Below are 23593 nucleotides of genomic sequence, written 5' to 3' on the forward strand. Positions count from 1 at the left end.
CTCTTATTACTTAAGTCTGGAGCTTTTCCCTTTCTCTTTACTATCGATGCTTCCAACCAATTGCCCATTAAAAAATATTTTTTGAGCACCTATCACTGGTCAGATACTGTGATCCCCTGTAACTCTCATCTGATCGGTGAGAAAATATGTCTCAGTCATATACCAGATAATGATGCAACTGCTAGTTTGGTTTCTCTCTTTCTAAAGAACAGTGAATCCTTTGGCGCTTCAAGTAAGAAGCAATCAGAAAAATGCTCTGACCAACATACAGGAAAAACAGAGGGACCAATGTCATCAATTTTGAGAGGGCCTTTTTCTCTTTTGTCCCCTACTCTTTGCTTCAGACCATAAACATACTTAAGTCTCCACTATCCTAATAGTCTTTCTTCAACCTATCTCACCCTCAAACCACCACCTTAGCTCTCTTTTTCTTTTCCACGCTTCAGTCCACTATAAACCAGCTTCTACGACTACTAGTCTTTTGAAGTGGCTCTATTAGAGGTGAGCAGCAATTTCCTAACTGCTCATGCCTTTTCCATTCCCTCTCCCTGAGGTATGTGTGCTACAGAACACTCCCTCATCCTTAATCTTCCATGACACCATCCTGTCTTGGTTCTCTTCCTGGCCTACTTCTGAAAGCAAGTTTATGGCTACATACTACTTCTCCCTCTTTCTTCAAATATATACCCATTACCTAGGATAATATTTGTTGCAGTCACTTTTGAGTCATCTTGGACTCTTCCTCCTCCCTTTTGCCTCACAGAAATGGTATCCTTTTCTTTCCATATACATAAAGTTTACTAACCCATACATACCTGGTTCTAAGCAGATGCCCCATTTTTGCTCATACTCATAGTTTAAGGTGGTTGCACACCATGGCCCACCGTGATTTTCATCAACAATGCACTCATGATGCCAGGTCCCATTGACAAAGAATGGAAATTCGCATGGTTTTCCATAAGAGTTCCCATCTCTGGTGTATATCTCTATGGGTTGGGGAGGAAGTAAAGAAAAGAAAAATTAAAAACTAGATATTAGGTTTCAGTTAACTAATTTCTAAAACTGCTTTGAAAGAAAGATCGTTGTTTTCAATTATGAGAATATAGCATCTGGACAGGCTACACAGTGTGGAAATTCAGAGCATGGACGCTGACTGCTCACGTCTGGAGTTGAATGCTAGCTCCCCTAATCATGAACTCTGTGGCTATGAGAAAGCTCTCCAACCTCTACTAGCCTTAGTTTCTGCATTTGCAAATTAGGAAAATAGTATCTAGTTCATGGGTTTGTTTATGAGGATTCAATGAGATAATCCATGTAAAGCTTCACTTATTGAGGTATGAGGAAGAGCTAGGTAATATTGGCTTGATCAAGTAAGGATCAACTGACTACAGTGGTTGGCAGAGTACTTCAGCAGAAGGGGTGCCCTCCCTGAGATTAAATTTACACTCTATTTTCTTTTCTTTTGTAAGAGTGAGGCCAGAAAAAAACCTTGGAATCACTGAGAGCGGCAGTGGACTTTGGAACCAACTGTGGAGTTAGAGAGGTGGACAAATGGCCCTATTGTTCATAAGCTGATGGTAGGATTGTGGCTGTGGGTTTTGAGGACATGGGGGGAAGAGCTGCTGGCTCTTTGAGTGGATTCTTAGAGAGGGGCAGGACATGGTAATTCAGGTTATGAAAGAAGAACCAGCCTCAACTGGGCAGTCATGGGACCAGCTGGCGGCCAGCGAGATAGCAGAACTAGCTTTTCATTTTAATAATTTTCCCTGGTACACAAAGAAAAACTGAAAAATCATTCTAACCTCAAACATGCCTGGAAAGGCTAAAGGAAGTGCTCAAAACTTACGTTGATAACGGTTCTCTTGGAAAAGCGTTTTTATAGAACAGCTAACTCTGCAGTTATTTCGGTCACCTTTTTCCATATCCTTAATTTGTTTAAAACAATGATCATTACCAGATCGAATAAGGGCTATTAGGTAATGCACAGTAATCAGATCTTATCACCCTTTACCAGGCTATTAGGGTCCCTCAAAATGTCTCATAGATTTGCCTAAAAGTGTGCTTAAGAGAGTATTTGATTCCATATCCCTTATTATTCTCAAATGTTCACTTAAGTGAAGTGTGAGACTTAATTTAATAGTTTATAATGTATTAAGCAGCAGTAAGCAAAAGGTGAGAATAATCTAGATGCTTTTATTTGCAAACAATCTTTTAAGGAACGCTGGTTTTGTTTTCCACTGACAGAAATGGTTTTGAACAGGGTACTTCTGTTAAAGAGTAATTTGACATTATATTTTATAAGAATCATGCTTATCATCTATGCTTTTTTTAACCATACCAAAATTCCCAATAGCTCATCACCAATTTTTCTTCCCATATTACAACACGTAAAAGGAAAGTCCCTAAGCACAAAGGCTATTACTTGTAGAACCATCATTTTTTCCCCCTAAAACCTCGTGTTTCTATAATACAAAGTGCTTTCACATACATTTCTTTCACTTTCTCTTTTCCATAAGCCCCTGAGATCAGTAGGGCAAATATCCTTCTTTGTGAAATCCTCATTTTCACAGAGTAGTTAGCTGAAACATTCAGTCACTCCATTGTGACAGCAATGAGAACTGGCTCTCTGATTAGAGCCCTTGACATAAGGACAACTTGTGACATCATTGGCTGCCTTCTCAGGTTTCAAGTTATGTTTCATAGCTCAAAGTTGGGCTTCAATTAAAAAGCTCTCCTGTTCACAATATGCTTTGAAGAATAAGTGTATAAAAACCACCATAACAGCTAAATTATGCTAACTATTCACTAAGAGTGTTATTCTCACACATTCTTCTCTGCTGCTGGACCTCTGGTGGACCAGAATATGCTTTGCTGAGAAGAATCTTCTTTGAATGTTCGAATTTATGATGACGGCAACCTTAAAACAACAGCTTATTCTGTAATAAGCAAAGATTTGTGAGATGAGGTGCTTACATGAAAAACTAACATTAATTTCTTCGGTAACAGAAGACAAAATAGCTTCAATGGTTAAAGAGGTTGGCAGGCTTCTAAGATAGTTCTATAGCCATCCCTTCACTAAAAGTCTATTTCCTCTGCATGATTCACCAAACATTCAAATTTGAAGAGTGCTAGTGAGGTCAAGATACCTTAATGATATAAATGCATATCTGGATGCCAGTCAAAAGCAGTTTATTCATAAAATTTATACAATGAAAATTTTCCCTGAGATGAACATGACTCACACAGGATGGGAGTTGGAAAGACAGGCAAACCCAGGACACAATGACAAATAAATGTTCTTGTATTAGAAGCAAAAAAAATTATATAGCAAAAACCAAGGGATAAATAAAGAAGCTGTATGAGGGAATGCAATCCTCGTTTTGAGCTGTAGCTTTGCTGTAACAAGCTGGGCAACCCTGGACTTGACTTTGTTGGGACTCAGGCATCTTATCTTTCTTATCTCTATGCAGCTGGACAGGAAGGGGTGGCAGGGGCCAATAGATGGAGTCTGAGAGAGCAGTCCTAGAGAAAGTCCCTAACTTAAGACAGCAGTCTTCAACCTAAGAATGGGAAGGGTCCACATAAGTTTAAAAGAGTAAAATTGCTGGGACTTAATATTTGATTAAATTTGAACAGTGGGAGAGGAAAGCAAGACAACTCTAGGGTGACTTGTAGATTTCTGACATATATAACTTGGGTGGTACCAGTCCCCTGGAGAGGAATGGAGAAGAAGAGGCAGGTTTGGCCCTGGCCTCTGTGCAAATTAAGACTTGAGGTATGTGTTGAGGAGTCAGAACTACACGTACCTTTTCTTAGAAATTTCTAAATTTCTTTTTTGTAAATTTAGTGTTGCAAATACAGTATTTGGTAAGGCCAAGACACACTTTATCCTGGTAGGCTCTTGCTGGTGGCACTGTTTTGCTCTCTCTGGGGTGGTACTCTAGGTGGGTTCTTAACCTTTTCTGTGCCATTGATCACTTCGGCAGCTGTGTGAAGCTCATGGGCTCCCTCCTCAGGAGAATATTATAAACGTATAAAATAAAACACATAGGTGGGCCAGCCCCATGGCCGAGTGGTTAAGTTTCTGCACTCCGCTTCAGCGGCCCAGGGTTTCACCAGTTTGGATCCTGGGCACAGACCTAGCACCGCTCATCAGGCCATGCTGAGGTGGCATCGCACATAGCACAGCCAAAAGGACCTACAACTAGAATATATACAACTATGTACTGAAGGGTTTTGGGTAGAAAAAAAAAGGGAAGATTGGCAACAGATGCTAGCTCAGGTGCCAATCTTTAAAAAATAAATTAGAGGCAGGAGACAGAAAAAGCCATGCCAAGAAAATTATCCTTTCTGATCCTTGAACAAATACAATGAAACAAGTCAAATCCAGTTTAAAAGGCATTTTGTTTGGTTCGATGTTTTTTCTTAGCTGCCAGGTTAGAGAAAGGCTTTTATAGCACAAATTTACACTTGCCATTAAGTGGTATCCAGAAAGCAATTGCTTTTTAAGGTCAGGAGGAAGCTGGCTAGCAGAAACAGACTTGTTCAACTACTCAAGGGTAGAGGATTGAAGAAAAGGAAAACGCTTTCTCTAATTGTCTGGTATTTCCCCATAACGGTAGAACCTGACGTCACAGAAGCAGCTGCATCTTCAGTAGGAAACAAAAAAGTTTCCCCCAGGAGAAAAATGTGTGCAGATAACGGGAAGCATGGGAAGCCAAATTAAGCTTAAATGAGCTTTAAGAGAAGAGGAAAATCTCTGTAAAGTTATGCAAATTTGCAAAGAAGAGCAAAGGTGAGATAATAGTTAAGACTTAGACAACATAATCATATATATCTCTATATCAACATTTGATGTAATTTAGAGCAAGATAATGAAAAAAGATTTGCTTGGGTGATAGCTAATTACATTTAGTGGCTTAAAAAATCTACTCATTCTTTTTAAACTTGGAAATTCATTGTAATCTAGTTTCTAGACTCAGAACAAAGTTTATGATCAGCTCTCCTAAAGGCAATATTCATCTACTTATTTTTGGAAGCAAACTAGAAAAAGTCCACTCTTAAAATGCTGACTCATAAACACAAACATCAAAGTTTGGTACCACACCCAAAATAAAAGAAATAACCTCAGATGAGGCTTTTCAAATTTTTCCTTTAAATAAAAATCTGAAGATAAGGAAAAGTACGTTTCCTTTTTTCTTTTTCTTTCCTTCTTCTATTTTCACTTAGAATAGGTTTGACTTTACTAGGGCATTTGACTTTTATCCTGTCAGAAGGATTTCCTGTTCCTCTCAAGTTTCCTTTCCTATTGAGCTAAGAATGTTATAGTAGGAAGTACATACACTTAGGCATCAGAGAGATTTCAAATCCCAGGGCGCCACAGAATGACCGTGTGACCTCTGTCAAGACACCTAACCTCTCCTAGCCTTACGTGTAAAAGGGGGCAAATAGCACCAACTTAACAAAGGTAGCTAAGTTACTCCATAGTGCCTGGAACTGAATGCTAAGCCCACTGCCCTTACCAGTGTATGACTTTATTTGTGGTCAGTTGTGCATGTTCAATGTCGCATCTACCAAACACAGCAGCAGATGAGTCAAAGTTCCTCTCCAATACTCACCATGGTAAGGCTGCTCACAGAGGCTTTCCTCTGAGCCTCCTTTCTTCCAGACATCAGATGAATTTGTACTTGCTATGGCATGTCCACTCTTCAGAGTCAACCTGTACTGGGCAGCTCCATACACAGAGTGGTGCTCACATTTCCACCACAGCATGGCATTCGAGTCACAGCTGAACATTCTCAAGGAATCAGTGGATTTGGTAATATTTAGGCCAAGACACTTCTGGGATTCCAAATGAAAGAGCCGATGTTGGGATACCCACTTCCATAACAGATCCCTGTTTTCATCACAGTCCTTTGCTACTATCCAGTCATTCAGTGGCTTGAGGCACTTGCCTGTGTTTTCATTGACGATGGTGAAGGGATCATTACCTGAGGCAAGACAGTCAAAGAAGACATTTCAGGATTCTGGATTATGTGGTCAATGTGCCTTGGACCTGTCTGCTGAGCAGAGTCTGGGTACCAAGCTGTATAAACTCTAATGTACCACACAAGGTTGGAGGACAGAGGTAGCCAGAGAGGCAATACAGTGTGGGATAAGGGGATGAGCTCTGGAGCCAATCTGCCTGGATTCATAGTCTGCCTCTGCTACTTGTTAGCCAGCTGATCAGTGCAAGTTATTTAACGCTGTGCCTCAGTTTCCTCCTTTGTAAAATAGTACTTCCCATGGTAGATGTGAGGATAAAATGAGCTCACACATGTAAAGCACTTAGAATAGTATGCATATTTGTTATTGTTATTCCATGAAATATTTTTACCCCTTATTTAATGAGATGAAGATGATCTTTAGTTTTCCTTTTCCTTGGACAGGTGGTCTACGGTCAACAGAAAATATCCTGAACCTATTCAGGACCGCAATTCTGTCTTGCTTACATTTCAGCTACTGTGGCAGGAGAAATTATTACATGACGTTGATGTGTCTCAGAGGAGATGGGGAGACTTCTGAGGGGGCAGAAGGAGAAGAGTGGGGTAAAGGGAGGAGAGGAAATGGAGGTCTGGGTTTGGAAGGTAGAGGGGACCTGTTGCCAACTCCATCGCAGCACCTCCAGGAAGGTGATGGGAAGCCCCTGGGGAGGGACTGGAGGGACTGACTGTGGGGATCACCTAGGGAGGCCAAACCTGAGCCCCGGGAATCCCCTGAGCCACAGGATTCAAGACCCAGTGGGTTTGGACAAGGGAAACTCAGAAGTAACCAGGGTGAGCTAAAGGCCAAAGGGAACGCCCTCCCTGACTGTTCCCCTGGCAGTTTTGCATGAGCTGGGGAAGATCTCAGGAATGACAGGCACGGAACTTCTGTTAACCTGGTGGAATGGGACCTCAGAATAAAATTTAATTTGGTTTTATGAAAATAAAGTAACGCATTGTTTCTTGTGCACCTGAGTTTCCGGAGCAAGATTCACATCTATTACAGCAAACTACAATTGAACAATTTGGTTAGTACTTTTCCAAACAAAATGTTTTGAAGTTATAGCACAGAACTTCACGTTGATGAGAGTACAGCTGAAATATTTTAGACAGACTTAAATAATCATTGTCAATGAACCAAGGGTTCAGCAGAAGGACCTGTTAAATTTTAGTTCCCAAAAGGCACTTTCTTTTTGATGCCAGTTTCACAATCACTGCTTTTTACCAACAGTAAACAGCTTTTCTAATAATAATTCACAGGCTTTCAGGGTTAAAAATTTGCATACCAAGGACTTGAGGGGAAATTTCACCATGTAAATAATAACCATAAAATAAAGTCTAATTCTAGTTTGAACTTTGGACAGAATATTTTTATTTAAATAGCAGCAGCAGGGCCAGCCCGGTGGCGTAGTGGTTAAGTTCACGTGCTCTGCTTTGGCAGCGTTTGCGGGTTCAGATCCCAGGCGTGGACATAGCACTGCTTATCAAGCCACCCTGGGGTGGCATCCCACACAAAATTGAGGAAGATTGGCAAAGATGTTAGCTCAGGGCCAATGTTCCTCACAAAAAAAAAAAAAAGAAAGTAAAGCAGCAGCAACAAGAGAAACAATAAGAACAACAAAATCCTTTAAAACTTTAAGTTATTTCTGTTTTCAAATCTGTACTTTAAAATATTGCATAGGGTTGCAACTAGGTATGTCTGCTATAGCAGTTTCCATCCCTCACTCTTTCTTCTTTGACATCATTCTGCTATTCTCTACTTTATGGACACAGTTTGGGAGGATAGTTAAGAAAAAGGGAAAATGCACTATCTTAGAAGATTATTCCTTATACTTTCTCTAATGTCCTTCTCCCACATATCCAATAGTGACTCAGGCCCGTGACTTACCTCTTTTCCAAACTATTCTCTCTCACCTCTCCAAAATAAATCTTGTGTTCCAAAGTATCAGGAATTACTGCAGAAAAAAAAAGCAGCCTGCTCCTGCAGGAGAATGGGTGGCCGCCACCCTTGCTGGAACCTTTGCCTTTCCCACCCTGTAGTCTCATTGCTCTCTTTCCTGAGCACTCTGCTGTGTGCCCCTTGACCCCATACAGGTGAACTGGACAAGCAGCAGCTGTGCCTACCCCTGCAGTTTGGAGTTCTAGATTTTTCAAATTGCCTTTGCAGAATCCAATGGAGTAGCTACAGCTCTCAGCATAGTGGAAAGAGCAGTGGAACATAGAATTAGGGGTCCTAGACTGAAGACCTATGTCTGCTACCAGATAGCTGGGAGATGTTGGGGAAGTCATCTAGTCTCCCCAGGGTCTTCATATCTTCAATGTAAGATGAAAGCAGTGGAGTATAAGATATTTAAGCCACTTCCGGTACTAACATCTTGTGCTTACACAAGGCCAACAACTTTCCTACCCTTGCAGGTTTTACTAGTCTTTGCTAAGTTCTCGCATACTGTTCTTGAACAGATGTCCGCAACTTTATTATGTCATGCAAATGCTAGTAGCATTTTAGGTTATTCTAATCCCATTTGTACTGGGCATGTGCACTTAGGTGACAGTGCTGCTTTATAAATATTATTTGGAAGAGAAAAATATTTTACCCTTTTCCATTTACTATGTGTTTTACTTCTGGGACACTCTGGACTTAACAAGGTTGTAGCAACTCTGAAAGACTACAGGAGAGGCATGGAGCAGCATGGAGTAGCTATGTTAAAGGGGAGTTGCCAAACTTCTCACCCAATAGCAACATCTTTTACTGGAGATACTTGCCTCATTCTAAATCTGTATTTTAACCAAGTATGTAATGTCAACATTTGGCACCTATAGCGGTCACTTACCACAGACATTAATTATTGATATGACTTAAGGAAACTTGTTATTGGTCTTCATATGTAATGTATGTGTAAAGCGCTCATACATAATGCATAAGCTAGGGAAAGTTTTGCCTTCTCATGATATTTCCCCATATCTTTCCTTACCCTTAGCAGGAGCTGTTCAGTGAGCCTCAGTCTTACAACCCTATTGGGATAGTAGGTTGAAGAGTGGGAAGAAGGGGGCCGGCCCTTGGCCGAGTGGTTAAGTTCTCACACTCCACTTTGGCAGCCCAGAGTTTCGCCGGTTTGGATCCTGGGCTCAGACATCGCACTGCTCATCAGGCCATGCCGAGGCAGTGTCCCACATAGCACAACCAGAAGGACCTACAACTAGAATATGCAACTATGTACTGGGGTTTCGGGGGATAAGAAATAAAGATTGGCAACAGATGTTAGCTCAGGTGCCAATCTTTAAATAAAAAAAGAGTGGGAAGAAAGACTGAGGAAGTGCTAAGAATGGGAAGAAGGACTGAGGAAGTGCTAAAATAATTGCTTATTTAGAAAATCTGTTAAATAAGTGTACATAAAATATTTCAGAAATGTATTACACTTTGAAAAGGTAATTACAGAGCAATTTGTAAAACAGATTCTTTACTTATTCCTTATATTGCATCTTGTTCACTTTATAACCTTAGACTGGTCCTAAATGGAATTTTAATGTTTACCTCCACATACAATATTGGGACAAGTCTGAAAAGCAGACGTTGATGAAAAGAAGCCTCATCAGCCCCAGTACCACTTGTTATGTGCTTCATTTTACATAAACATTCTCGTGGTGTTTGAGAGGAAATGGCTAAGTAGCATAATCAGAAATTGAAAATGAATTTTTAGTATTTCCACATCAATCAAAGGAAAACTCTCTCTTATTGTCTGATCATTAACTAACTCCTGTCTTGTCCTAAACCAGAGAGCCTTGCACATTCCAAAGAGAAGCTGGACATCAACATTTCATGACCACAGACAAATGGAGAGGCAGATGGCTTGGGAAGGCAGGAAGGATGAAGATGGCAGCATTTTTAGTTTCAGGAGAACTTCCACAGCCCTTACTGTTAAGCACTTTGTGAAGTCACGCCATGTGTGCGGAGTGCACAGGTGCAACAGGAAAGAATCAGAAGTCTGGGCTTGCTAGTTCAAAAACAGGTCCTGAAGTGACAGTTGGGACCGTGGCGGTCTATGAGGAGTCAGAAAGCCATGTTGTTCAGATTGGGTGGTGTGGGCTGGTGAAAACCTCAGGAGTCCCTGAAGATTTTGTTTATTTCAATCTGGTAGCTCTCCAAGGAGGCAAAAAATAAATAAATAAATAAACTAAGCAATTGGCATTTCCCCAAGGACACAGAGGTACTTCTCCAGCATCTGAGCAACTGAGACCACCTGCAGAAACCCAGCTGCGTACATGTGACAAAGCGCACACCATTACCAGCATCGTCAAGCTGACACACTGCCAAACAAGCTACCCAAATGGGTGGGGTTTCAAAACTCCAGTGCTTCCCTGAAATAGGGCCACAAGTCTGGTCTGAGGGTGCGTGTAAGCCAACCACAGCAGCTGCTAAGGATGAGGAAAGTTGTAGGAAAACAAATACCTGCGAGGACCTGGTGCAGGGAGAATGGAATTAAGCTGTTGCTCTTTGCTTTGGGTTGATGAGAAAGGCCAGGAATTGTAGAGACTGCAAAAATTAAGGAAATTTTGATTTCTGTGGGGGAGACAAAACAGACAAGACTAAAACAGATGTAGACGGAAACCAGGAGTTTAGTGACTGAAAGGTTAGTGTGTTTTGACTGTAGTTAGTTGCTGCAGTGAAAGTTTTCTCCCTGGATGGGGGGCAGGCAGAATAAAATTGTCACAGCAATAAAGGGCTTTTGGTAGTTTCCAACACGTAGGGTCAAAGAAGAACCGAGAAGCGTGAATCTGAGCAGGGTCCATCAAAAGGTCCTTCATGTAGATAGGGCGATGCCACTCAATACTCTGGGGAACCTCTTCCTATCAGTCTCTGAAGAAAGTCTAAATCAGATAGTCACTTAGTTTAGCTGCAAAGAAAATAGCTACAAGCAACCTGAAGTTTTTAAAAAACTACCTTGACCATCTTTTACTTCCTCATAGAGACAAGATGACAGAAGTGTAGGTGGGGACAGCCCACTGATTGCTCATTACACAGCCAGACTAAGAAACAAAGTCCTGAGCACACCTTTTACCAAGGCAAAAAGAGAAAGTAAAAGCAAACTCCGCTTCCTGCCAAGGGAGATGGTGGGGCTCGCACCACCCAGGGCATCAGCAAAGGGCGTCTGTTCCTGGTCGTGCTTCTGCTTCAGGAGGTCTCCCGGCAAGCGAACTGCGCTCCAGCGTGTGACTGTCAGCCTCGCAGGGGTCGTTTGGAGCTGATAAGCCAATTAGAAGTAAGGGTCGCTGCTTGAGGCACGGGGGGAGGGCATCATAACAAAGTCAAGATCTCGGTCACGTTAGGAGACAGGGCTTAACTTGACTTCTTTTTTGACGTACACTGTGGGCGCACTAAAGTCGGAGAATCATTGCTTATCCTTGGCGACGTGGGTGGAAAGCTGCACTTGACACTGAGTGGCCAAGGAGACCAAGGGATGAAGGAGGGGCGAGACGGGTATGATGGGGCATAGAGGGTGTTGAGAGGCCCCATACTTCAGGGAAGCAAGATTTTAGAGGAGAGGACCAGGAGGGGGCGGGGAACCTTTCCAGAAAAGACTCTGTGCCGCTCCTACCCTGGACTCCTTGCCCTCAACACCAGAAACACTTTGCCCTCCACGCCCCACCCCGCCCTCCTCCCGGCCCCCAAGGGCAATAGAACGCCCTGTCCCCAGACCTCCCCTTCGGCTCTCCTGCCCGGCTCCAGAACCCTGAGGAAAGCAGAGGTGACGTGACCTCGGAGCGCAGCCCTAACCCGAAGCAAGGAGAGTCGGCAGACCTGGCAGCCTCGAGGCCCCTAGCCGGCCGGCTGGCGGACGCGCCCGCGGTTACCTGCCCGGCCAAAGGGCTCCGCCAGTCCGAAGCACCGGAGGAGCAGCACGAGGAGCTCCGCCGCGCGGCAAGGGGTCGTCCAGCGCGTCCTCATCCTGAGCCGGCCAAGTGGTCCCACGGGGTCCTCGGGCGCACGCAGCACCCACCCCTCCTGGTGCGCCCAGCCTGCCCTGCCGGCGACTTTGCCTTGGGCCTCCAGGGCCGCCCCGGCCCCGCCCCGGCCGCCCTCGGCCACTCAGATCTTCATATCCTTCCCCCCCTCCCCCTGCCGGGGAGAGGGCGGGGCGGGGAGGAGGGGACAGGAGGCGGGAAGACGACACGGGAGATGCTCTGCACACCTGCGACGCGCGGGACCCGCGAGGAGGCGGGAAGTGCGTGGGGAGCGAGAGAGCCGAGCGCCGCCAGACTACCCGGTTTGGGGGCCCTGGCCCCCCTTCTTCATCAGTAGAGTTGAGGAGGCGCAGCACTGGTTGGGACCTGGCAGCGTCCTAGTGGGTGGGTTCAGTCAGTTGGGGACCCTGTTCTCTGCCTAACGCCCCGCAGTCAGGCGTGACTTTTTCAATGCACGGCTAGGCTGAAGAGGCACCCACATCCTCTCGTATCCCAAAGGGGGAAGTGTGCACCTGTGGTGTTGCAGCTGCGGTCGAGCCAAAGAATTCAGTCGTCCTGGGCAACGTCTTGCGTATTTTGATAACGCAAACAAAGGTGAGGTAACGACACGGTGCAGTCCCACCCGCAATTGTTAAAGAATTAAAAGCAAGAGCTGTTCGAGTGACACTATAATACTTCCAAGGATGATTTAGGCTTTATACCCATTTGACCTTTGCAAGTAAACTCTTTTCCTGATAAATAATAACAACGATAATAATTATAATGCAGTAGAAATGCGGAAGTCTGCTCCCCAAACTGCCAAGTGTGAGAGTAGACTTGATCCTCTTCCTATGGAAACTGCTATCATTATAGATAGGGTGACCTAAGTTGCCTAGATATGAATGTCCTGTATTTTTAAACCCCATATTTACTATGCACTTGGTGTATACCTGGGATGGCCTGCATCCCTGTCCCGTAAGAGTGAATTCTTCCACCAGGAGGTGAACATTTAGGTTGCCTTTCCTGATTCCAACCACAAAGGCTTCACTGACTCACAAGTCTACCTTGACTCTGTGCTCTCCCCGGGCTCTAGCCTTTCACTTCAGTAGATATGTTGAGCACTTGCCATCAGAAGGCCTGGGCACCTCTCAGGATAAGATAAAAGGCAACATCCTCATGCTCTCAAACTTACTGAGTACTGGGGTGGACTGAGGCACACACAGTAACTCAGGGCAGAATGCATGGAGACTCAGACAAAGCTTCAAGGAAGGCAAAACCTCAACTGGGCCTTGAAGAATGGGTCATGGGTAGGAGTTTGACCAGGCTGGGATTTGACAGCCCCCGGGGGGAGGAAAATACTGACAAAATGGAGGCAGGAAAATGCAAAGCAGGGTCAGAAGACAGTCAAGAGTCCTGTGTGGCCACCCTTCGGGGTAGGTCGTGTGTGTGTGTGGGGGGGGGGGGGGGGTGTGGGTGTTCAAAGTAGTTGTGGTAAGAGGCCTGAGAGGAAGTGATAGCAGAAAGATGGGTTGTAGCTATTTTGTGAAGTGTCTTGAATATGATATTAAAGACTTTGACTTAATTCTCTAGGGAATGGGCAGTGGAAAGTTCTGAGTAAGACAATCTGCTGCTGCTCTTCAGCCCTCCGCCATCTGTGGCTGCCTGCCTTTCCGATCCGGCCCAGCTTGGAGCTCCTTGAGGGCAGTGCTCTTATCTCCTTCATTATCTTCTTCATTAACGCATCCCTAACACTGAACACCAGGCCTATCCCAGAGTATGCTCCCGATAAATATTAGTTTACTTAATTAACGAACTCCTAGAACCTCAGAACTCCTAGAACTCCTAGAACTCCTAGGCCTTAGCCTAGGGCTATATGAGTTCCTGCTTGCGTTATATTACAATAGTTTCTCAATTGACCTCACTGCCAACAGTCTTATCCTCTTAGGCAAACGAATTGTGCTAATGCTGTTTGGAACATGCCACCTTTCTTCTACTCAAATCCTTTCAGCGCTACTTGCTTATAGCAGGGGTTCCTAACGGGAGTTTGGAAAGATTGTGAACCCCTGAAATTGTATGCGGCTTTATGAATGCACTTGTTTTGGAGGAGGAGGACGGGTCCAAGGCTTTCCTGAGAGTCTCAAAGAAGCCCATGATACAAAAAGAAAACTCCATCTATGATAAGCAATCCCCTCTATGATCTGACCTTTATCTTTAACTGCCTTCTTCTGTCATTCCTTGGTTCAGGCAACCTGTCTGAATCTGTCTTGCCTTTTCCTGTCTCTGCCCGTATAGCATATTTCCCTCTATCCAGAATGCCTCTTTCCCCCTCCCTTGTCTTAGTTCCAGCCTTCCAGTTAAGGCTCTGCTCAAATCCCACATTTTGTATAAAATGTTTCTAAGAAGAGCTCTGACTGTTGGGGATTCCAAACATCTAGATAATGTTGTACATTCTGTTTACTTGGCATTTAACACGGGCTACCTCCTGCTGCTATTTTTTCTGTGGGTACATGAGCACTGATACTCCACCTAGGTTATAGAACCTCAATAAATATTTATTATCTATAGTGACAATAGAAAGCAGTGTATCCTTCAAGTCTCACCTTAAATGTCACTTTCTCAAGCAAATCTTTCTTGACTCTGCAGTCTAGGTGAGCTTCCTCTGTGGTGGCATTGCAATGCATCCCACACTTTGTCCTGATAGCACTTAGCACAGCTGAATTAAATAATTATGCACTTTCTCATTTGTTGAATGTCCGTCTCCCTCCTCAGGCAGCAGAACCCAGGAAGGCGGTGACTATGTCTGCTTTAGTCACTTCTGTGTTCCCAGTACCTGGCCCATGATTTGCTGGATGAGTGAATGAATAAATTTGTAGTAAATGCCTCATGTAGGATGAATGAATAAATAAATACATGGCAAATGCCTCATAATATGCTGGATGAATGAATAAATAAATATATGGTAAATGCCTGGTGCAGGCAACAGGAGGTCTAGGCATTTAAAAGAGGGAGAGGGGCTGGCCTGGTGGCACAGTGGTTAAGTGCCCACGTTCCACTTCAGCAGCCCGGGGTTCGCTGGTTCGGATCCCAGGTGCGAACGTGGCACCGCTTGGCACGCCATGCTGTGGTAGGCATCCCACGTATAAAGTAGAGGAAGGTGGGCATGGATGTTAGCTCAGGGCCAGCCTTCCTCAGCAAAAAAAGGAGGATTGGCAGCAGTTAGCTCAGGACTAATCTTCCTCAAAAATAAATAAATAAATAAATAAATAAATAAATAAAAGAGGGAGAAATCTCAAAAATTTAAAAATAGAAATACCATATGACCAGCTATACTACTACTGGGTATTTCTCCAAAGAACATGAAATCAACAATTCAAAGAGACTTATGCACCCCTTTGTTCATTGCAGGATTATTCACAATAGCCAAGACATGGAAGCAACCCAAGTGCCCAGCAACTGATGGTTGGATAAAGAAGATGTGGTATATATATATATATATATACAATGGAATACTACTCAGCCATAAAGAAGACAAAATTGTCCCATTCGCAACAACATGAGTGGACCTTGAGAATATCATGTTAAGCAAAATAAGCCAGACAAAGACAAACACCATATGATTTCACTCATATGTGGAAGATAAACAAAAACATGGATGGAGAGAACTGTTTAGTGGTTACCAGGGGGAAGGGTGGTGGTCAGTGGGCACAAAGAGTGAAGGAGTGCACCTATATGGTGGCTGACAAATAATAACGTGCAACTGAAATTTCACAGTGTCATAAACGATCATAACCTCAGTAAAAAAAATAATAAAAAAGAGGGAGAAATCAGCTACAGGGAGAGGGAGAGTCTTCAGGCACTGGGCTGAATGTCCTTGGATGAGTAATATTCAGTAGATAGAGGCAGTGGGGAGGACACTCCAAGTTGAGACATTGATGTGAGCAAAATAACAGACATCTGGCACCCGGTGGGTGCCAGGCCATTGTGCTGAGCATTTCCCATGTGCTGTCTTATCTAATAATCATCCTATGAAGTTACTACTATTATCCTCATTTTACAAATGTCGAAACTGAGACAACATAGACAAGACAGGTAACTCGGCCAAGGTCAATAGCCATAAGTGAAGATAAACATAGAACTTTCATGAGTGTGAGAGTGTTAGTATTGCTCTATTCCCAATTACAATTAGGGAGAGGGAACATGAGCTTTTTGGACCTCTAAAGTCATGTTTTTAATTATAAAATATATTATACCCAAAAAAGAGTAGCTAAGCTTGTGGGCCTCCTCCTGATCATATCCATCTTATTCCTACCCAGAGGTAACCACTACTCTGAATTGTTTATTTATCATTCTTTTCTTTACAGTTTTCTCATATATGATTCATTCCTTGAACAGTCTATATACTTTGCATGTTTTTTAATTTTACGTAAGTGGAATCATTTAGAGGTTTTTTGGCTACCTATCTTTTTTGCTCAAAATTACGCCTGTGACATTCATCTTTGTTGGTGTGTGTAGCTATAGTTCGTTCATTTTTATGTGGTGTTCCATTGGAAGAATAACGCACACTTTATCCATTCTCATGTTGGCAGGCATTTGGGTAGGTTCCAGCTGGGTAGTTTGTTGTCCTTAGCAATGCCTCTGTGAACATTTTTGTACATATTTCCTGGTACACATTGCTGGATTTTCCTGATGGTGTGTTCTTAGAATTGGAATTTCTGGAGCATGGGTGTGTTCAGCATCAACATTATTAGACACTGTTAATGTGCTTTCAACTTGCACTCCCAGTGGTGTGTACAGGTGTTCCCACTGCTGAACATCTTCATCAACACTTGGCATTTTAACATTTTTGGTGGGGAGTAAAATGGCATCTCATTGTGGTTTAAAGTTGCATTTCCCTGATTATTAATGGGATTGAACCTATTTTCCTACGTTTATTGGCTATTTGTATTTCCTTTTCCAATTCTTGTAATCTTTTCTCTTGGATTCTTCCCTGCCCTCCCCTGCTTTGAATCCCAAGGGGCTACTCTGCATTTCTGAGGCTTCCTCACCTACTGTCTTCTGGTTAGGTTCAGCCAGTGGGAGTTCCTGGCAGGAAATGGGAAGTTTGGGAGGGGAGAACCCAAGGTGTTTCTCTCTTTTCTGCTTTTGGAGCCTGTCAAGCGGTAGCTGTGTTTCTTCTGTGGTTTTAGCTCCTGCCTGGAAGCCCAACCCTTTGTTATCCAGTTCTTACCATGCAACCCCTTCTGTGCTTCCAGCTCCTTTTGGGTGGTTCCTTCTCCAAGGTTCTAGCTACCACTTGGTGGCCTTGGCTCCTATTCAAATAACATCAGCACTTCTCTGTCCCTTAGGCCTCATGGAGAGTAGTAGCTCTTGCAGCTGTTACTTTCTGGATAGCCTCATTAGCACTTATTTTTAGTTTTTTCAATATCTCTGTCACTAGTTATTTCCCTATGTTAAATTTCTTCTATTGAACTACCTGGCATGGGTTTTGTTCTCCTTACTGGACCCTGATAATACTTATTCAACATATGAAAGAACTGTGCCTAAGATAGCATCCAAAACTGAGTAATATGTAAACAAGAAAAAGTGCAAATGGAGGATTTTCAACTTCATGAGGAGCTGTGACATAAAGAGAGCCAGTGTGGGGTGCATTGAAACTGCAGTTATGATGATGCCCACAGATGGCCCCAGGTGTAGTAAGGAGGACCCAGGAGACCCAGGCAAGGCAAGAATAAATTTTAAACAATTCCCATGATGCCATGATAATAAAGGTCTGCATTTATTCCTGGTCATAACTAAACTCATAAGAGCTATATTCATGGACATAGACCCCAAAGGGCAAATATAAGGTTGTAATTATCCACTTAAAAAACAAAAAACAAAATTAAACAACTAATCTTGTGAAAACAAGCTGAACTTCCTCCAAGACTTTAAACTGTAGAATTCTCAGATGAGGAAATGTTCTACTAGGATGTCTACAGAACATTGACACAAGAGGCTGGACAAGGAGCCAATGTGGTTGACATTCACTTACTCAACTTAACCTCAGACACCAAGGAACTGTGGAATTACAGAGCTCGTTGAGATCTTGGAGTCCATTATCTGCCCTCTCACTTTGTAGATGAGGACACCAAGGCTCAGAGAGTTCAGTGACCATTGTGGATATGAGAAGCATTAGAGAAGTTAGATGTGGACCCTGACATTCATAGAAAGAGTCCAAAAACATCAATGAGAGCACATTAGGGCTAGTAACCAGCTTCCAATAGGAAGCAGAGGCGAAATTTGGGCGTGAGGGGATGATGCAAGGGTGGATCACAGATCAAGAGGATGCTGGTGTTGGTCAAAGTTGTGAGGTTGATACGATGTGTTGCAAAGATCTGCATAATGTGTTTCAGGTAAGAGTGCAATATCTCCAGGATGGTGGGAATTCTCTAGGAAACATCAGTTCAGACTTTGGAGAATAAGGAATTCATTTTAGTGGTACAGATGATTTTTTAGATGTGGGAAATGTGATGAAGGAGTAAGTTTTGACTTTGGCAGAGATACGCTCACTATGTTTTAGTGAAGAGGCAAGAGTGGGGCTGAGGTGTTTGATTTTTAATTATGTAATTGGAGGCTCTTTCCTCAGATTAACTAAATTCGTTGCCAAAATCTGCTTCAAGAAAACAACAGTTCGAATGATAAATAACCAAAGCCCAGGAGTCCTTGCTCCTCAGGGAAACTGATCAGGTTTACACTTTAGAACAATTATTTCCCTGACTTTAGCAGAAGATAAAGAAGGTCAGCTTTTCCAGCTTTGGTAATGAGTGTGATGGGACCCTCTGTCAAAGCTGATTCATAACCCAGGGACAACGTTCAGGACCACCTAACCTGAGAGTTAAGGGTAAGGTTAAGAATGCTGGTTTATGGATTTGTAGAAACATTTTTGAAGTGTAATTGTGAGAATCCTACCAAGAAATTTTAGTACTGAGAAGTATGACACTATAAAATATTACTGTATTTACCAATTTTACCATTTATTCACCTTTTGTCAACTCATTAGTATCTTCATGAAGCAGATGGTCCAAACCTTTTCCTCTTCAGGCCCAGTTTCAACTGCCTATGGGCTTCCTCCAGGGAGAGGAATGTGCCTCTTAATTTCCTGATAGGCTTAAGGCCCCTGATGTGAGTTCACCATGTCTCTGTTTTTCTCTCTGTAAACTCCTCTTTTTCTCACCCTTGCAGAAAAAGTCAGCCCCCTTTTCTTAGCATAACTCACTCTGTGCTCCCAACCATATTCTTCCCCTCGGTAGTATTTTTCGTCTCTCCCTCTCCAGGAATCAGAGGAAGAGAGACTCTGAGCATATTTTAAAATTTTTATTTTTAACTTTTTGCTATAGAATATAAAAACTATACCCAAAGTAGAGACAATAGTGTAAGGAACTTGCTGTTCCCATCACACTCCTTCAACAGTTATCAACACATGACCCATCTTGTTTCGTCTCTACTCTGACCCACTCTCCACTCCTCACAGATTATTTTGAAGCAAATCTCAGACATCAAATATTTCATCTGTAAATATGTCATTATGCATCTCTAGAAGAGCTCATAAAAGGCATAACTACATTATCTCACCTGAAAACAATGACAATAATTCCTTAATACTGTTAACTATCCTGTGTTCACATTTCCCCAAATATCTTATAAATGTTTTTTGTTTTGTTTTTATAGTGCGTTTGAATCAGAATCCAAATAAGGTTTTCACATTGATGCTGGTTCATACGTCTCTTAGATATCTTTTAATTTCTAGGCACTGTCTCCCCGTTCTTTTTCCCTTATAATTGTGTGAGAAAATCTGGCTCATTCGTAGAATTTCTCATACTCTGGATTTTGATTATTGCATCGCTATTGTGTTGTTTAACATGTTCCATTAGCTCTCATATTTCCTATAAATTAGTAGTAGGCTTTATGAGATTCAGATTCAATTTATTCTTGACAGTACTATTTCATACGTGTTATACTTTCCTATTAGGTCACATCTTTTCTCATTGTTTGGTGATGTTATCAGCCTCTGATGATCATTACCTGGATCCTTTAGTTCCGTAAAAATTAGTGGAGATATTCTGTCATTTTTTTTCTTCATCTATTAGTGGATGCTTCTTTGAAGAGAAACTTTTCCTTATCAACTATTTGGTTACCCAGAGCTACAGATCACATAGGAGAGGCAGGAAACTGCTTGAATCTTTCCCTTTATATATAAGTTTTGAAAATAAGGAGGTGGTTCCCTAGCATCTTCCAAAGGTGAACAATGAGATTTTTGTTCTTTTATTATCATTTAGGCATACTTGATGTGTTTCAATCCCTTGCAGTTATTATATTTATTGACGCTCCACTGCTCCATTTTGGGACAGGGGAGAAATGGCCATAGGAGTCATAGTTTCCTCATGATCTGGAATGACAAGATGTTTCAGCCTCAACCAGTACGTTCTTGTCCTGGACCTGGAATCAGTCATTTCTCTAAAGATCTTTGCTTCCATTTAGTAGGAGATGGTATTTGGAGGCCACGACTGGGTACTAGAAGTACTCATTCCTGATGGTTCCTGATGGGTTGGTCCTTATTTCCATCATGGTTTTGAAATCAGATCAAGGTTTGAGTCCTTATCCCACCACTTACCAGCTGTGTTCTTAGGCAAGATACTTAACTTGAGCCTCAGTTTCCTCATTTGAAAAAAGAATAGATAACAACATTTAGTTCATAGGATTATTGCAAACCTTAAATTGCCTAGCAGTTGCACGTCAGAATTTCAGTGTAGAAGTGGTAATGGAGATAAGAGAAACATGAGGGACTTTTTAGAAATGAAATAATTACTCCCTTCTGTAAGAAAAGGACCCAACTGGGCTTCCTGCTTTTCTTCTTAAAGACAGGTGGATGGGAAGCTCTGAAGGAGAAAGAAGCTAAGACTGGAAGGGGTTACTTTAACCTGTGGTAGTGAAAAAATGGTGTCACTGAATAAGTCCGCAGAGCATCTGGTCCCTTCCTCTGGTTCATATGGACCTCTTCCTTGAAGCCAACCCTGATTCCATCAGCTAGAATGAGAATTCTTGACAGGTTTTCCTTTGTATTATAGTTATGTGCATGCTTATCATCCCTAAGGGAGCAGGCATTGTCTTACGTTTTTATTCCCTACTCTCTGGTATAATTCCTTTTAAAGCAAAGAAAATAACCTTGTCAGGCAACAATGGATGATAATTCAAGAATAAAATTAAAACCTTTGTTTGTTCTGTAAAGGTCACTGTTTTGTTTTTTCTTTCTCCTTTTTGTGGTTAGGTTTTGGCCCCCTGTGCTATGTGAGGTCACCACAAACAAATCTGGGTTGAATCTTTATGGACTTTTCTCATCTCAATTCCTTCAAAGGTGCCTTGTGTGTTTTGTGATTTCATTCACTGTTTGGCTATTTTATAGTGTTACTATCATATTGTGACATCTGTGTGTGAATCAAGGTAAGTAGTTATTGAATTTAAGGATTTTTTAGTGTTTTATTATTCTTACAGTAAAATAATTTAATCTGTAAATCACCTATCAGGTTTGCTGTATGCAATTTACAGAGTGAAAGATAGATACCTAACAATTCAAAAATTAAAAACAGAACACAGCAATAAATAAAGGTGTACCCCTGCTACCTCGTAAATAGCTATAATCGGTTTCTGCCCCATGGGTGGTCAGACTTACCCTGTGAGTGAGTTAATGGAAAACTAAGGAGATACTGTTAAGGTTCGTAAATGTCCTTCAACCTCACATTGCTCTTAGTGAGAAGGGTAGATTTCTGGAGCTTTTATATGTCTGTGCGTGTGTGTGTTTATGCATGTGCGTGTGCATGCATCTCTCTGTGTGTGTGTTTTCCCTATTGATATTATACTCCTAGGTTTGTTTCTTACATCTTTGTCTTTCATATTTTAAGGTACTGCTTCATGATTGCGAATGACACAACATCATTTCCGCACTGGGTACAGAGAGCACTTTAGTTTCTTCAATTTGGCATACACAGTTCACAATTATTGCTTTCACTTGTTATCACCTTGCGGTATTTATGCCCTATGGCATTACCCAAATGAATGTAAGTGCACTCTCAGGAGAGATCCCTGGCTCTGGGCTTCTGATTCTCACACTCAGAGAGGCTGCTATGGCCCATAGCCGAAGGCCCTTATAAAGGGTATGAACAGGTTATGACACTCTGTTCCACATGACCCTGAACCCTGATCACAGCTGACTGGATCAAGGATGGACAACTGCCTCAAAGACAGCCAATCTCTACGTGGCTTAGCAGTATATGAAATGGCTTTTCTGAGATGGGCTCCCCAGAAGCAGCCCCTGGGATGGTTTTTGTGAAAGTGACCCAGTGAAGAGAACGTGCAAATAAAATCCAGAGTTTGTCTTGCTGTCACAGGACTCTTGATATAGGATGTATTCAGAAAAAACTAGAGTAGTGGGCACATGAGACAGGAAGAGAAAGTAAAACCAACGAGGGTGAGATGTCAAGCAAAGCCCCACAGAAGGTAACTTTCTGCAGAACTTTCTCACAATTCTGTGGAGAGGTTTGGAGATAAGTGGGTCACATCACAGATCATCCCATCACGGGTGAGGGAGCTGGGGTATTTATACTCCCATACCTGTCAATCATTGGCTAAGGGTTGAACCCCAGGGCATATAAATTCCCCAGCTCTGTCTGCTCTCTCTGCATACAGAAAAAGCTGTCCTCATGCAACTTGAGGTCAGCCCTCCAACAAAGGGATGCAGCTGCTGGCTGTTGAGAGTGAGAGCTGTCCAGAACTGAAGTACACTTACTTCAGCACAGTGATCAGAGGAGATCTGCACAGAGCACTGTCATTGGGTTCTCAAGGCCTGTGTGAGAGGTTGCCCAGCAGGGACTATTGTGATTCATGGAACTAATCAGATCCTCTCTCTTAGGGGTCTGGGTATGCGATACACAGAAAGTTAGCAAGAATTCTTGGGACAGCAGGATCCAGGAGTAAGAAGAATCAGAGAGAGAGTTGAAAAGAAGAGAAGCAAATGTGTACCGAATTCATATTCTTTGTGTGTGGGCGTGTACCCTGGTTTCACTCAGCTGCACTTTCTCATTGCCCTTAGGAAGTGGTCTTTCATTATTCTATCACTACTTTTTGTAATGACAGAATACCTTAAATATAAAGTAAGGACAACAGGCATGACTCCCCCCATAAGAAGCAGATGATCAAATCCCTGGGTTAACTACTTTATTATTCTGTTTTCTTTTGTTTTCTCTCTTCCTCACCTGTCTGTGTCAGGTAGATTCCACTTGGGACGACTGACTAGATTATTACTGAACTCATCCTTCTGTGATTTTCGATATAGGCTATGGGTGTCTCTGATGGATTAGTCTAGAAACTGAAGGTGTTGTCTGTAAACTTCTCTACTCACTGGCAGGGCCAGCTTTGTGGTGGGCAGTAGGTAGTTGCTACAAACTGTGATTTGGTACCAATCCTTGGACTACAAATACCACAGCCCCTCTTCCACCCAGCACCAAATTCCTCCATTTATTATGCATTTGTGCTCAGCATATTGGAGTTGTTAAAATGAAAATGTTTTTCTGGAAAAAACCCATCTCAGTTAACAATCT

The 23593-nt window shown here is 42.5% G+C and overlaps 1 protein-coding gene and 1 long non-coding RNA gene across 5 annotated transcripts in view; one reads left to right on the forward strand and one right to left on the reverse strand.

Moving 5' to 3' along the window:
- LY75 (lymphocyte antigen 75) overlaps positions 1-12103 on the reverse strand; it is a 129537-nt gene extending 117434 nt beyond the window's left edge. For 2 of the 3 annotated variants that reach the window (XM_014859809.3, XM_014859800.3), the window contains exons 1-3: positions 11874-12103; positions 5619-5990; positions 816-986 (exon numbers count right to left, since the gene is read on the reverse strand). In XM_014859809.3, the coding sequence (XP_014715295.1) occupies positions 816-986; positions 5619-5990; positions 11874-11967 (637 nt within the window). In that variant the 5' untranslated portion in view covers positions 11968-12103. Of the gene's footprint in view, positions 1-815; positions 987-5618; positions 5991-11820 lie in introns of all 3 variants that reach the window. The other variant, XM_044768841.2, reaches the window with a different exon arrangement.
- Positions 11115-15619, forward strand: LOC139045114 (uncharacterized). 2 transcript variants are annotated; one of them, XR_011502829.1, is made up of 3 exons: positions 11115-11281; positions 12447-12578; positions 15369-15619. It is a non-coding gene; the product is annotated as an uncharacterized lncRNA (long non-coding RNA). The 2 variants fall into 2 exon arrangements; XR_011502830.1 differs by having other exon boundaries at positions 11143-11281; positions 12483-12578; positions 15369-15511.
- Positions 15620-23593: the final 7974 nt, after the last annotated feature.

This window comes from Equus asinus, chromosome 4, assembly GCF_041296235.1.
Source record: "Equus asinus isolate D_3611 breed Donkey chromosome 4, EquAss-T2T_v2, whole genome shotgun sequence".
Lineage (NCBI taxonomy): Eukaryota > Metazoa > Chordata > Mammalia > Perissodactyla > Equidae > Equus > Equus asinus.